At 45.3% G+C, this 16,327-nt stretch overlaps 1 protein-coding gene across 1 annotated transcript; it reads right to left on the reverse strand.

Annotated features, from left to right (window-relative positions):
- Positions 1-305: 305 nt before the first annotated feature.
- LOC110469797 (inverted formin-2-like) lies at positions 306-15,398 on the reverse strand. The gene is made up of 14 exons (XM_021528919.3): positions 15,295-15,398; positions 14,443-14,545; positions 14,274-14,359; positions 13,642-13,742; positions 12,279-12,349; positions 12,057-12,164; positions 11,098-11,168; positions 10,343-10,463; positions 9,624-9,788; positions 8,865-8,967; positions 7,916-8,074; positions 6,214-6,921; positions 4,701-4,760; positions 306-1,563 (listed from the first exon to the last, which is right to left on the reverse strand). Exons 2-13 carry the CDS (start codon positions 14,521-14,523, stop codon positions 4,702-4,704), a joined length of 1,833 nt encoding a protein of 610 aa, XP_021384594.2. The 5' UTR covers positions 14,524-14,545; positions 15,295-15,398; the 3' UTR covers positions 306-1,563; position 4,701.
- Between the last annotated feature and the right edge of the window lie 929 nt (positions 15,399-16,327).

Below are 16,327 nucleotides of genomic sequence, written 5' to 3' on the forward strand. Positions count from 1 at the left end.
TCTGAGAGCAGCAGAGCTACACTGAAGAGCAAAAATATGGCTTGGGTGATGTGCTCTGAGACTGGAAAAGGGGGAAAAAGGGGAGATAGCTGTAGATATGATAGAGACAGTCCTGCAAATCAAACCTGGGTGGCACAGTTCTACAGGGAATGCTGGGGGAATCCTTGCTTCAGCCAGCAGGAATGAGTTTTCTGTTGCAACAGGGCTGTGCTGCTCTGCTGTGGCTCCTGCACTGAACCTGACCACGTGTCTGTTCTCAACTCATCTCTGCTTCTGTTGACCAGTTCTCAATATGCTCATAGTGATGCCTTGGTTAAAGCAAACCAGTGATTTAATTCTTGGTTTCACTTTTTAAGTTTTCAGTATTACAAGGACATTACAAATCCTATTAAGCAGAGCAAAATAAGCTTTAGTCTGCACATTAGTTTAGCCACAGTGAGTTACCATTTAAATCAACAGTTCTGAAATGTACCCAGTTCTTCCACTGGATTTATGTTTCAGCACATATCACACCATAGATTCAACAAACATAGATAATTTTAAATGGACAGCTATGTACAAAATTATTATACAGTGTTATTACAAAACTTAAGAAATAAAGCTCTGAATTTTGAAAACACAGTACTGCACAGTCCCAGTTTTAAAGCCAAAGTAACATGATTCCACACGTTCTGCAGCTTGGATGCAGAGTCTTGAGTACAAGCAGCTGACAATGGAAGTAAAACCCAGAGATTTACTACAGGATAAGCTGAAAACATGTCCAATAGAACACTCTGGAAAACCTCTTCCTTTTGCTTTAGAAAGAGAAGCCAGGACCCTGGTTCTCCAAAAGTTGATGGATGCACCAGCGGGTGTGACAAGACTACTTAAGACTCTACTGATGTGCTTCAACTTAATTGCACATAAGCATCCTGTAGGAACCAGACACTGTTTATATGGCCATATATTTATTAAAATACATACTTTTCCTTTTACTTGCTTTTCCCCCTGTAACCAATTTAAGTGACTGAGAGTAAAAATATATTTGTCTAATCTGGGTCTTGGACCTGGCCCAATATATGAGTCGTCAGTGGGCAGTGAGCAGAGGGATTTAACACACCTCCACCTGTGATGGTACAGCCACTGCTTAATTTATACCCTTAATTTAGTCGAGGCACTGCTGTTTTTAACACTTCTTCAAGGGCTGAACAGTGCAGTCTGCTCTTGGGCCACACTCAGCTGTCATTTCAAGAGGAGTTTGGCCTAAGAGCAGGTTGAAAGCCTTGGCTTCCAGGACAGCGGATGACAGGTCTGACCCTTTCACTGCCACTGTGCACTGAACCATCCCCTGCCCCACGGGTGCCCAGTGCAAGGCACAGGCTGAGGGGTCCAAAGTCTCTGGGGAGGCTCTTGAGGTCCTGGGGAGGGGAGTGAAAGGCTGCATGAGGAGAAGCTGTGGGTCTTCATGGGGCAGAAGATGTCCATGGTGGCATTTCATTGATGCAGATCCTGGAGTCTCAGAAGCTGGCAGCACTCCAGGGACACACGAGAGGTTCTCTCATACCTTCTGCCTTGCCACGACACCTGCAGGAAGAGGGGGAAATGCAAATTATTTGCAACTATGAACAAAAGTGATGTGGTTTTGCATGCATGTATTATCTAATGGTTGAGGTGCTACTAGGGAATTGGTTTCATCTGTTCCTCAGATAACCTAAAAACATGTAGTTTGGTGTACTTAATGAAAACCTCATGTTTCCAGAACCAATCTTGATGCTCCTGAGTTTGGGCAACATTGCTTTTAAGTTTAGTCCAATAACATATATCCTTCTAGGTATTAAATTGCTGAACCAACTAAATCTACAGGATTTAGCAGGTCTGTCAGAAGGATGGGGCAGCATATTGGCCTGTCTCACTCCATAACTGAATCAAATGCCATTTCTGAAGGCAGACACGAAGGCAAAGGACTAGCAGGAAGATGAGCATTAGATTGATGACATTCTCACAGTCTATTTAAAAACTGCTCACAGACAATACTGGGTCTGCAGAAGGGGAGGTGAAGCATCTCTCCCTCAAGAATTAAAGGAAAACCTCAACTCTTCAATCCCTTCTGTGTCTTTGCAGGGGAAGGTTGATGTGCCACTGTGCCATGTGCAAGTAATTTCTGCCCTTCTGCACGTGCCCTCACTCCTCACCAGGCTGTGGTCTCTGAGTTGGTCTGTCCTCCTGGTTTGGTTTTCCTTTTGTTTTCTAGGGAATAAATCAAATAGATTTCTGAGCAGGGAAATTACTAAAGCCCAGTTGCCAAAGCTCAGTTGCTTATGGACTTGTGCTTTCAAGGCTTTTCCTTCCCCTAACCATTCCAAGTGATGTACACAGGGGAGGAAAAGGGGAGCTGCACAGACAGATGTGAACATTTGTCTGTAGGAATTCTCTAGGGTTTAAGGCAGACACACTCAAAGAGCAGCTCATTTGAGTTCAGGTGTTTTTAATGTCTCTCTTTTACTGTCATCTTTATAAAATAATTATTTAAGCTCTTTCTGCACTTGGTTGGAAATTAGTTGAGATGTTAACAGGGTGCACACAAACAGTGTCACCACCAGTGCCTTGATTCCAGAGAAAAAAAGGCTAAACCATTTCTTTCAAGAACATGAAGATAATGTGGAATACCACTTTTTAGATGTAAAAGCTGACATTTAAAGACATTAACATTATTACAGAAATTGCTGCATAACAAGATATGGTTAAGGTGAGGCAAGAACTCAGTAGCTGATTACAGTCTTTTACTGCTCTGAAATATTATCACAGTCTCAGGCTGTTCCTGCCCTCTGCTGATGTCAGAGAAGCTCTAAAAACTCCTAAGAGGTTTGAGTCTTGATCCCTGTAGCTGGATCTGCACAAGAAGGAAGATTTCTGTGCCTTCACTGAGACCCATTAACTTCCACATCACCAAATCCACCAGACAAAGAAATATCCTGTACCAAAAGAGAACTAGTGGGAACCTGAACAGACCATCTATGCTTGGAAGAAAACATAAAATTAAAAAAAAAAAAATCATGTGGGAGATCTTAGGAAAAAATACTAATTGGCAACACTCTAGGCTTGCTGAATCTGTCTTATCAAGAAGTTCTGTCCTATCTGTCTCATCAAGACACGAGCTGGGTTTGGGAGAGGAAGCTCTCCAGCAGGAAACTAAGACAAGCAAACGGGTTTTTGCTTCTGCTTTCCTTGCTGTGTGACGTACAGAAGAAGAAAAGGAAAAAGAGAAGTGCAGGTTTCAAGGTGTAGCTCATTGCTGCCCTCCTGGCATCAAAGCTCAGGCAAGCTCTGCTGATGCAATGCCAGGCACTGCATTCCAAGGATGCAGTGAAACTCCTGCCCGACTCCATAAAGGTACTGTATGCCCATGCATTTATCTGTGCTGAATTTCTACGTCTTCCTAGGACAAAGCAAAACTATGGTTTGTATATTTTTTTTTTCAAATATGACTTTTTAAAAGCCTGTATGCTTAAAAGAAAAAATTGAGTTAACTCATAGTTCCAGCTGCCCTTCAGCAGCGTGTCCTCTGGTGGTGGCATACTTCTCACCTATGCTTCCTTGTTACTGTTTTCTGTTCCAGCAGGAAATCTTCCTTAGGATTTTTAAACCAACAGAGCTACCTTCATGTAATCCTATGGTACAGCAAGTAAAGAGCCAAAAGGAGGGCAGGAGTAGTGAGGACTGTAACTACCCAATGCATATCCCATTTTCTCTTGCTAGCAGTGATGCTCCATGTGCAGGAACAAAAGCAGTCCTGTGGAGAAACCCTGCACAGATCCCTCCTGTCTCTGTGCAGGAGCAGGGCTCCCAGCTGGGCTCCCAGCCCCAGGGAACTGGGGATGCTGGACAATAAATACATTCCTTTCAGGAAACAAGACAAAGAGATTTGATAATATTGATTTAGTTCATAAGAGATGCTCATCAGCATGGAAAGGACAATGCGTAACTATGCAATTTCAGTACAGTGGGTGTTTAAGTTGTTTATTTTTCTTGTTTTTCTTTCCACTTGCTGTAAAAACAGGGGAAGTTTTGCAAATAAAAGTCTCATCCTAGAACTCCTTTTGAGGGGCAACCGTATGTTGCCAGCATTAGTGAAGGGTGCAGGGAACTTGTGTGCAACTCTGGAGTTGAATTTAGCTTTTAGTGGGAGCTGGTATCTTGCCCCAACTAGTATTTGTCCCTGGGTCCAGTGTTTTATTCCCTTTATTCCCCTTTTCCAGGAATAAATTATTCCCTTTCCCATATTTAAACAGTGCTATAGAAAATGGCTACCCACAAGCAAACCAAATGTTCTTTGCTGGAGGTAGGTACTGAAATTGCATTTTTACAGTTTTTGAGAAAATAATGTGATCAAAGCAAGGACTTTGTTCATCACATGAAGTCTGATTGTTTGGTTAGAATAATGGCTTTTAATTATCTGCAGGGAGAAGCAGTTTGGCTGCTGCTGACACAGAGGACAAACATGTGGGCTGTGACCCTGTGTCGAATGGAGATCAGCACTGACTCCACTCAACGCAAGATCAACACCCTGGAGAGTAAAAATCAGAGTAACAAATTTATTTCAGATGTGTTTGTGATTAGACACAGAGACAAAAAGCTTAGGTGATATGCTGAATACTGATTAGGTCTGTGAAGTCCCAGTGCTGTGGTTAGTTCACAAAAAAAATCTTTGTGAGTTTACATACCTCATTGTGCCACACAATCTTTTTTTGTTTTATTATCTCCAGTATCAGTCTCAACCTCTGCTTTTGAACAAAAGAGAGACACTAAATATATCAGATCATGGCAAGGCCAAGGTAACAACAGGGAACTTTTTATGATGAAAATACTGTCTAGTAGCAGAGAGGTCTCTAAGAATATAGAATCTTTGAATGGTTTGGGTTGGAAGGGACCTTAAAGATCATCCAGTTCCAGCCCTCTTGATGCCATCCCTGGATGCCCAGGGAACCCTGTGTCTTTTGCAGGCTGGGGTCAGTTCTTAAGACAGAATTTCAGGTGTCAGGAAAGCATTGCAGGGCTGGGAGCACAGGATGCTCCCACTGCTGCAGCTTTTGCTCCTCAGATAAAGCAAAGTCAGGAGCCAACATTACAGGAAACAACTTCTCATTTGTGGCTTGTTTTTAACAAGGGGAAAGCGACACGTTTAGAAATGTAAATTACCACAACCCTGGGGCATGCTGCACTAAAAGGTTAAGTCCCTCTGAGGTAGATGCTCAACCTATGCTGTCTAATGGGTATTCAAACCCCGCTTTCCTTTCTCCTCCACCCTCCTTAAAAGAAAAAACATCAAGCATTGGTAAAAAGAGACTTTCCCATTTGCCTGTCCATTTGTTTGACCTCAGGATCCTGCAGGAAACAGGTTTTGGAAAACATATTGTAAGTTCTAAAGGCTGACAGACCCATCTGCCTTCACTACAAGGCATCTCCAATTTGGGAGTAAGGGTGGTAGGCTCTGAAGAACTTGGACACTGTTCTCAGGTTTGGGACTGGCTGAGGACTTTTGGTAGGAAGAGGGAGGCCTGTGTGGCTCCAGGAGCTGAGCTCCCTCCCAGCCCCAGCAGGGCAGCCCAGCTGGAGGATGGATCCTTGGTGGAAGCATCAGCAAATGCTCTTTTTCAGTGACTGACCTTTCCCCCTCCCTCTGCAGCAATGGTTTGAGGGCCTGATGTTTAGAAGCCACCTAAAGTACCCCTGGGGCAGGTTGTCAGGCAAAGTGCTGTGGCAATGAGGGGGAAAAACCAAACAACCCCAAGGCAGCATTGATGTTGCTGCTTTTATGTGTTTATAAGTAGTTCAGAGGGGTGATTGCTGATTAAGTACCAAGTATTAACTGCTCTTAATCACTGCTCTGGAGCCTAATGGAGCTCATGTTTGCACATAACCGTGCCTTGCAGCTGTCTTTAGCACACTTGACAGATGTGCTTATTGCCATCTTTACTGCATATCTGTAATGGGCTTTTGAATTATTGATTCATCATTACTCCTTTATAAACTACTTATACATGTCACCAGAATGAACTATGCTTTTGTTTTCCTTTTTAAAGCTCTTTCAGGTTTGAAAAATATAATAGCTGTACAAAACAGTGTGACTCTAGGGGTAGGGGCATTGGGCTTTGAAGTGGAAAGAAATATACAAATATATCAGGAAGGTTCCCACATTTAAGTCAGTCCCCGAGGGTTATTTATAAAATAGGCTACCTGAGTAGCTTTTGCTGTGCCTCTTCTTCTTCTTCCGTTTCCCTGATGGCCTCTGCTTTTCCCTGTCACTGTGAGTTTGCTCTGGGGGAAGTGTTGCTGAGCAAGAGGAGTCGGTGGCCGGCTCCTCTGAGAAGGATTTGTCTTGAGACGTGTCCAACAGCGAGTCTGTTCCAGGGTCTTCGTTTTCCTTTGTCATTTCTTTTGATTCTGCCTTCTGAGCCTCGTTGCAGGGAGCAGACTGAGCACTCTCTGAGCCATCAGCTGGGCATTCCTTGTCCTGCCCTGCTGACATGGACCCCTTAGTCCAGCTGAGCTGGTCTCTCAGAGCAGAGGCTGAACTGCTGCTCACAAAGCTTATCCTTGTGCCTATGTCAGCCACAGAGAAGGCAATGGAGCCGCTCTTTGTGCTGGGCTGGAGGCTTTCCACGTTGTTTGCCTGCTCCATTCCGGGGCCCAGCATGGTCTGACTGGCTCCATCAGCTTCCCCCATGCTCACTGAGGGGCTTCTGGTCTGGGACTCCAGTGGCAGACTTCCTCCAGCACTGTTTGTAGACAATACCTGGCCTGGAGCTGAAGCATTTGTAACACCTCCACCTGCCTCCATCTTGGTTGAGGGAGGAGTGCTTTCTGAGGGATGATCATCCTTGTTTTGCTTGGTCTTGTCATCAGTCTGCTTCCCTGCTGCTTGTGGATCCTTCATGCTCTGTCCTTTAAACAGAAAATACACAGTCAGCCACAGCTGCAGTTTTACCAGGAATCACCTAAGATGCACCTACCCTGCAGAGGTTACAGGTTAGCAACTCTCTGTGGAGGGAGCACTGACCCTAAAGCAGCTAAGCAGAGGCAGCACCAGTTTATCCTCCCTGTACCTCCCCTTCTTATACCCATGTGGTCAGCCCAGCTGGACTCCAAGCTGCAGCTCAGCAAAGCCCCTGATTTGTTTCCAGCAGCTGTTAATGTGCCTTTGCTACAAAATGGCTGATTTCCATGGAGGCTCCAGGACTTGCAAGGAAGCCTGAAAGTCTACAGCAGAAGAGAGAACCTGCCTGTGAGGTCCTGGACTAGGCTCGACTTGGCTGTGTGAGGACTTCAAGGCTGTCCACTAGCCAGCCTTAACCTGCCCTTGCAGAGCAGGTCCAGGAGAGCCATGGACAGACCAATGTCCTTGGACTTGCCTAACTGCACTGGCACTGAGGTCAAGAGACCAAAGAAAAGCTAAATCCATGGGCTGTCTCCTCACAAGCACCTAAAGCACTTGGGTACTTCTGCAAATAGGGTATCTTATGTTTTTTAAAGGGCTTCTTCAGTCTCCCAAGTGTAGACTAAGACGGGATGCAGCAGTCTCCAAGACAGAAGCACACTGAGCTACTGAGACTTGAGAGCATGGAGGGGACTTGTGTGGGGATCACAGCAGTGCCCCATCAGCATGGTGCCATGGCTGACACATGGGTCAGGCACCTCAGAGGGTTTATCAACACAGATGCAGGGCCATGCTGCTCCAAATTCCTGCTAATTCTGGGACAGACCTGGCTAGCAACAGCTCAAGGCTCTCTGCTCCTCTTCTCCTTGGCACTGGCTGCAAAGCCTTCTTAAATATGCCCCAAATGCAAAGACAAAGGCTTCTCGCTGGTGCCTGCTTGGCTCAGGCTCAGAGGCAGATGGGAATGATTAGCTGCAGGTACAGTCAGGTCTGTGTCCTTACCAGACTGGCTTTCCTCAGGGCTCTCTGCAGACAAGGGTTTAGGAACTGCCTCTGCCTCGTGTCTGTTCTTCGTCTTCCTCAGCGTGAACCCTTTCCTTATGTCGGCGAGCAGGGCGTCGATGACACACACCTCCTCCTGCTTCATCAACCCCTTCTTGACTGGGGAGAGAGAGAGATGGATGTTATACCTGCCCTGAGACAAGCCAGGAGGAGCCTGCAGTGATGCCACTGCTGTCCCAGCACAAGCAGCCACTGGGCAGGAGCAAGGCACCTACACCAGGCTTAGGAGCAGCCAGTGCTCTGTGATCCCACACCAGCCCATCCTGGCTGAAGACAAGGGATTTGCTCCCATGTCCTGGTGCTACAGCCTGGCACCAGTGGCACCAGCTCTCCTGGACATGTCCCTGGTTGTCCCATGACTGTGGAATATTTCCTGTTTGTTATCAATGTTGGTAGGAGCCCTTTTTATTGGAAAAAAAAATAATTTGTTTTTTCTTTTCTCTCAGCTTCTTCCAATTGCATTTTTCAGTCTTTCATTTTCATCCAAAATAAGGCATATTTAAACAACATGCAAGATTTTTGGGACAACTGTGGTAAAGAAAGACTATTTAAGTGTATATGGAGACCTTGGATGATGGATAAGTCAAATGTTTCTTTTTAGGTTTGGGATTCAAAAGTTATGTTTAGAAACTGGAAAAGTTAACTGAAATATTTAATTTGTGGTGATTTTCTTTCTTCTTGACTGTTCAGTCAGCAAACCTAAAATTAACTTCTCTGCCCAGATGCAACTGTGGAAAATCAATTCTTAGCTATGGCTGTAAGACACCTAAAAGCCTTCAGTCAGTCAGCACCTCGAAACCTACAAAGTAAATTACTAGTACTGGTCCATTAAAACAGGACGACCAAACAGCTCCTATCTCTATTTTTTTAAGCCATTTCAGATACTCACTGACTTTTCCATTTTCTCCCTTCTGTCTCTTCCCCTCTTCCTCTTCTAGCTGTTTTTTCCTCTTCTCTGCTTTGGCAGCTTGCTCCTTTCTGTCCTTGTTTTCCTGCAGGGAGGTAACAGTGGCATGACAAAGTTGGGTAAATGTCTGCTAAAGAAGCTGATTAAGAGAAAGGAGATCTACAGATGAAGGAAGAGAAATTCTGACTTCATCCTGTGCAAAAAAATAAAATGGGCATTGGCAATAAGGGCTGTCTTATGAAAATGATGAGGGGGAACCAGGACTTGGCCAGGACTCTGCCACGTCCCAGTCGGAGGTGGCAGTGGTGATATGCCTCACACAGCCACCTGCAGTGTGCTCACCTGGGAGCTACTGAAGCCACAGTTTTTTCCACACAGGTGGCTTTTATATTACACATCCCCCTTCTGAGACTGTTTGCTCAGGTTGGAGCAAAGGGTTAAGTTTTGTAAGCCCCTTTCTCTAAAACTTGCACACTTGGTCCAAAACTTGACTCTGCAGCTGAAGCTGCAACAAAATCATAAATCCTTTGGGCCAGGCCCAGCAGCACCAGAACTGCATGAAGATGCAGTGGAGGAGGGATCAGACAGCACTTCCCTGGGAGACCTCATGCCAAGTGCCAAAAGGAGAAGGCTGTAACCAGATCCCCCCCGGGATTTGGGGTGCCCATCCCATCCTGTCCATTGGAGTGGAGGCAGCATCCAGCACTAGGGATGCTCAGCATCCTGTGTGCAGATGCCAACCTTCAAGGCTCGGATGAAGAGATCTCTGAAGGTCTTCATGATGCTAAATATGTCCTCTAAGGACAACTTGCTTGGATCTTCACAGAGATAATTTGCAAGTTCTTCTCTCTTCTTTTCAATGGTTTCAAATTCTTCTTCCAGCTTTCTGGATGCATCAATGCTGTCCTGAAATGCATTAAATGCACAGAGTAAAACACCATCCAGAAGATGAGTGAAGTGCACTCGCAGAGAAAGGATTAAAGCTTAAAGCAGGACTCTAGGTCCTGGCTTTTAACTGCAGCTTTTGGAAAGTAGGTGGGAAGAAATTAAGATTTGCAGATGATCTTTACTCTTGGCAACTGCACTGTGCCAGTTTACAGGGGTGTCTTGAGCAAGACATGGAAAACTGCATGCAAAGCTTAATCCCACGTGAAGGGCTTCACTGTGGTGATCCACACAGAAGGTGACCATCCTCTCTTGAAGTGAGGAGTCACACAGCAGCATGGACAGAGCAGTTGGGGCACACACCCTAAGAAATGGCCTCACCAAAGGTATCTAGGTTTGGGGTGCAGCTGGCCAATGTGTATTTGGGTTGTGCAGCATTGCATCGTATTTCCAAATTTGACAGCATGTCTTGTGGCAGTATTTTCTCCCCTCTCATGAGGCTCCTCTGCTGCAGATGTACCATGCACCACCTCTCTGTGTGTAATGGGGAGATCTAAGGCAGCTCCATTACTGACCTGGATGGGTTTCTCATACTGCTGTTTCACATCCTCATTTGATGATAAGACTTTCCGCTGAAGCTCCAGCAACTTCTTTAAATTGGCACCGGACTCCGTGCGGATAATATCAAGATTAATTCTGAAATCACACAGAACCCTGCCATTAGTTTGACACTCCAGCATCTTGAGCTGACCAAGGAGTGGACAAGTCTGAACTGGTGGTTTGGTCACCCCTCTGCTTCCCACCACTTCAGTGAACTGAACCCTGTGCTCTGAACTCTGTATACAGTCCAAGCCCAGGGAAAACAGCTTCCCTACACAGTACTTATGGAAAGGCTGCCAGGCCTACCTACAGTTCTGTGCACTGGGTAGATGAATGCCAAAAAAGGTCCACCCGTTCAAAAGGCTCTTCTCCACCCATGCTCAGTATTAGCTCACTTTCCCTGCCTGGAGGTACTTCAGAAATGCTTCTGGTAGCTGACCTTCACCAGCTCCTGCCACCACAAAGGCAGAGTACATTTCAGAAGGGCCTGGGAGGCAGTTTTAAATGACTGCTCTGCAAATTTCGGTCCTAAGTGTTGACAGCTGTAGTAGAATTATTATATATTAAAGGGCTTTCAACATTCATCAACCAAATCTTCAGTTAAAACTATGTAAGATGCCATCTTGTTAATATCTATACCAGCTGTGTGTGTCCTAATTTCTGGTACATTGTTGATGTGCATGGGATTTATTTTTGTTTTTAATTCAAAGGAAGTGACACACAATTTTACCCTGCTGCTTTTGAAACATATTCAAGATCCTTTGGCAGTTCCAGGAGGTCCTTGTGGCTGTTTTCTACTTCCTGAAGAGGAAGAGAGAAAGAAATGTTATTTGGTGTGTGGCAGGAGCCGAGGGGAAGCTGAGGGGAAGACACAGGGACAGAAGTGTCCAGGAAGGATGACTGTGCTGTGTTCTGCTGCTGCCCCCCTTTCTGTAGTTTGCACATTCAGAGAGGAAAGGTGTTTCCCCTGCTGTAGAAACATAGAAGAGTACTAAACCCTCAGAAATACTCATAGTTCAAAGCAAAGCAGAGCTCTTCTTGAGCATAGAGGGAGGTAGGACCGTGGTTTGATGCAATCTGACACTTCCCACAGTACCAGAAAGGTACTAAAAGGCCTTGAGTCTTGCATTTTTTACTTTCATAGCTGTCCTTACTGAAGCTACTACCAGCTAAAGTGGGGCTTGAACATGAGTAACTGAAATGAGGGACATTGATGAATGAAGGTGGCAGAGCAGAGCATGGAGAAAAAAAGATATAAACAGCATTGCAGGGAGTAGGAAAGTCACGGGGACTTAGAGAGAAGCATGAAAAGCCTGAGCACAGTCTGGAGGCAAAGGGAAAGTTCATGGAAAGGCAAAAAGACTGAATGGGTACAGATGAGGCAGGACAGCTTTGTGCTCTGTGGTTTGCAGCTGCTGATGTGCAGATTGCACAAATATGAAAGGAAGTTGCAGACACTGTGGAAAAGATGCTGGAGGGAAGCAGAGCAAGTCTTAAAATAAGGACTAGTGCCCACAAGCAGCCTCCACCAGAGTCACCAAAGTGATTCAAATTCTCCTGACTTGTGACACTCCGGGGCTTGCCAGGGAGGACGTGAGTATGAGCATGCAGCATTAGCCAGCAAAAGAAATGCTTCATCTGTGATAAAACCCTCCCTCTTCCCTACTGTGCAGGACTTGGCAGTGGTACCTCTAGAATATGGTGGAGCAGTGTAATGCGGGTTTGGTTGGCTTTGGTTTCTGTTAGTTTGAGTAAAGTGCTGATTTTAAACCCATCAGCATCGCCTGTGTGACTTCCCTACAAGAGAGAAAAAAAAGCAGATGTAACTCCTATGTTCATCCAAATTACAACCCTAAAGGAGATCATTCACAGACTGTAATGGGGGGAGGAGAAGACAAAAAAAGTCCTTACATAGTTCAGGAAGTTTCCAACTTTGAGAATCAGTTGACAAAAGATTGGCAGGCGATGACTGGTCAGAAGATCTGAAAAACATAAGGGGCTTTTAAGCAAAAGCCTCTGTTACACCAGAACATTTTCCAAACTGCACTGAAATTTGGATTCTGAATTCTACTAAATCAAATTTGGTATTCTGGCTTTGCAGCCCAATGCCCAACCAGCAGAGAAACTGACTCCATGCAGATTCAGTTCCATGGGTTGTCAAAGTCCTTGTTGACTTATGTTTCTTTCTTTACATCTGGTCTCTCATTTCCTAATGGCAAATAACCTGCAGTTGGACCCTCCCCACTAACAGCAACCAAGGTCCTGCCTTCCTTGCAAGTTTCCCAGTGTGGGCAAGGGTAACTGGGCTGCAAATTGAATCTTGCCAACTTCATTTAGCTGTGCTGTGAAGCCAGTTCTGACTGCACTATGATCACCTGCTAAAACCAGACATACTCACCCTGTTCCTGGGTCTCTCATGGTAAAGGTGATTATCGAGCAGGGGTGAAGAGTACAGTCCCTGTCCTTGCTCTTGTGACAGGGTGCTGCAGTGCTGTGCTTTCTGAAGCACTCAGCTTTGAGGTAGGAACAGCTCCAAAAGAACAACTGGGCTGCTGGGAAGTCACTCTGGGGGAAGCTTCAATTTATGCCAGCAGACAGCTGTAATGCCAGCTGGAGAAACCCCCAGCAGGAGTTAGGGGAACTGGCTCTGTAGGACAGGCAACACTTGACAGTGCTAAGAAGAGCATACTGCTCTCAGAGGAGTGGGACCAAAGGTTTCTGCCTAAGGAAGCCAAAATCTATTGCATAAACTTTTTGTGTACTCACCATATTGCAGCATCAGCAATATATAACCCAAAATAACAAACTCTTTCTTCTGGTTCCATTTCTAGGCAGGGAAATACTAAAGCATTGCTACTTTTAGGGGAAGTTTTCTGGCAGCAGAGAAAATTGCTGTATGAAGTTCTTAATTTGGGAAATAATGCTGGATGGATGAATTAGCTGCAGCAGGGCCAGCTCTGCTGTCTAAATTCAGCTCCTTTGAAAGGGCTGATGAACTTCCAGCACTTCACCATTCAAAGTGTTTCAGAGGAATACATCTGCAGCAGAAAAAAATGGATGAGAACGAGAGAAAAGAACCTTTGGTTCTGTTACAGGCTTTGACCATAATGAAAATACCTAAAGCTGCATCCCATTTGCAGTAAACCAGTGAACAGACCACACAGGAGTTCTTTGAGGTTTGGGTAGTAATACTGCAGAGCTCCAGGGAAGTTTTGTGGGGGTTAAAATTTCCAGTCTTAAATCAGACCTACAAATAAGCTCAGGTGATCTATACCTTCACAGGCTCTCCGGATGGCTTCAGCTTTGGGCTGGATCATGTCGAGCACGACGGTGGTCTCTTCACACATCAGCATACACTCGATGCGCAGCTGGTAGCTAAGGGTGGAGATGGATTCTCAGCATAAAGGCACTGAGATCTCAGCCAGCACAGCAGCTCCTTTCCCACATCACCAGCAAGCCCTTGCCACCCCACAGCACTGCTGTCAGCCACATCCACACAAACCACTGCTGTGGCCTGTGCAGGGAGGCAAGGGGCTGCTGCTGGCCCTGAGGACCAGCAGGGATGCTGGTGCATTGGGATTCTGCTGGTGCATTGTGATCAGCAAAGAGAAGGGTTTCCCCTTCTTGGCACTGCATTTGGTACTGCCTTTCACCAAGTTATGGAGCCTCCTTGGGCACATCTGACCCTGAGTCTGGGTCAGCTTCAGCTGGTTCAGAGGGTGAGGATGTGCTAGATCAGGAAGAGCCCTTCATCTAAGGGTAACAGGGAATGGGATAGCTCCAAGGTGGAAGGGGAAATCCACCAGTTATATCCATCAGTCTGTGAGGCTCCTATAAAGAAACTTAAACTTCCCAGAGGTAAATCAAGAAACAGACTGGACTGAAGTTTATGACTAACAACCTTACCTGGGAATCTGAAGGAGGAGAAGATAGAACTGATCTGCATTTGCTAGCTTTGATTTCTCTTCTTTGAAGGCCTTCAGGTTTTCTATCTAATGAGAAATAAAGAATCAAGACTGCAGGGCTGCTCTATGTGTTCAGCTTTGTGAACCTAGAGTAGTGTTTTCCTCCTGACCTCATGCTTTTCAGGCAGCAGCTTCAGCAACTGCTTCAGAACCTCAACATCAAACTTCGTCCGGTCCCCATTCTGGATCATGGCAGTCACCTCTTCATTGGAGCTGCAGGGAGGAGGAGCAGAGCCAGCCATCAACCAAAGACCACTTTTCAACTATCACACACTACCAAGAGATTTATCTGTGTAAGCACTCTGCTTTCCCTAGTAAAGAGTCACAATAATCCAAAAGGAAAGGTATCTCCCCACAGTTAACCTAGAATCAGGACCCAGATCCCTGCTATCACCCAAATCTTATTTCTGACCCTGATCAAATGACTCAAGGCCAGAGATGAATCCTACAACTGAGATCCTGTCTTTTTTTATCTTAAAAGAAAATGGAACTCTTCATTTGTCCACTGGCCCTGATTTGAGGAGGGATTTTACCTCCAGGTGTGTGTCATAGTCTATGTCACCCTAAGAGTCTGTGCCCCAACTTCATCTGAAAATGGAGATGTAACTCCTTTGCCAACATAAGGGAAAGTTGTATGTAAAAACATAAACCCCTAAACTCAGTATTTTAAGGACAGTGTAGGAAAAAATGTGCAATGTTTACTAGCATAGACCACCAAAGCACATTGGCTAGAACAGATTTCCTGAGGACCTTCCAGATACTGCAAAACCTGCCCAAAGTTTTGTCAACTGTCACGAAAACTGGCCATATCTTACCATTTAAACTGCTTCAAAAATATGTTCAAATTGAGACTTTTCTTGGAGTCCAAAAATGTGATCTTCATTAAAGAAAAAGAAGATATCTCATATTAGATGAGCTGTCTGCGGGGATCTTTACTCGGAAAAACGAGGGGGTCTCCTCACCTCCTTCGGCTCTGCCTTCACTGGTGCTGCTGCCTTCTCCTTGGGGGCTGGCTGTGGGAAGCAGAACAGCTGCTCGATGCTGCTGTAGTTGGGCTCTATCGTTTCCTCGCCACTGCTGCTCACAGAAGCCCACATGGAGTGGCTCTCTGAAAGAAAGAAAAAGTGTTCAGACTGGCTGCAGGCACAGCTGAAAGCTCCTGCTGCCTGGGACAAGGTGAGCTGCCAGCAGGGACACTCTTCAGGACATGAATGAAATAAGAAACATATTAGTCCTGGATAAATGGTCATTACTGAGGAGGGGCAAGTGCCACAGGTGGGATCCAAAGGGGCTGAAGGGCAATTAAACCTGCTAGGAGGACGCAGCACTGGGCACACAGAGGCTGTACTGCCCCATCCCTCCCTGTAAAACTGTTTTCCTCCATGATGGGCAAACTGGATCAGCATGACAAGGACCTCAGACATTTTGTTTCTAGTTCCCTGGTTGATATATTTTTTGCTCCCTTGCATCCTAACAGAGGGACTGGGCACAATTTGGACATTTTCTGACTGTGTCCTTCTCAATTTTTCATTTTTATGCTCAAGCCTCCTGGCTACAGGACTGCTTGAATTAACTTCTACTTAAATTTCTTATATCTTAAAAAAGAAATCACACTAACATGCCTGTAGAAGCCTCTACTGAAATAATCCAAACATTTTACTGCTCTTGTGATTGCAGACATGCCTTATTTAGATTTCACCTCTGCCTACTTTCATGCCTTGCTTGTCTAGGACAAAGCTGACACAGCTTGTCAAAGTTTCTTCTCACATTTCATGTTCCACTTTGAATCCACTAGTAGAGGGAAATGTAACCCAAAAATCAAGAGAGATGTGATGTGATCCTCACATGCACTCTTAATCATGACTTTAATACACCCAGATACAAGCATAATTGAGCTGGGTAATAAAAATTTGGGGAACTCAGATCACAGCTGGATCTAAGGCATGTCATAGTGAACAGGAAAACATTCCCCTCCCTTTCTCTTGTTTTAAGTTC

Source organism: Lonchura striata, chromosome 6 (assembly GCF_046129695.1).
Source record: "Lonchura striata isolate bLonStr1 chromosome 6, bLonStr1.mat, whole genome shotgun sequence".
NCBI classification, from domain to species: Eukaryota; Metazoa; Chordata; class Aves; order Passeriformes; family Estrildidae; genus Lonchura; species Lonchura striata.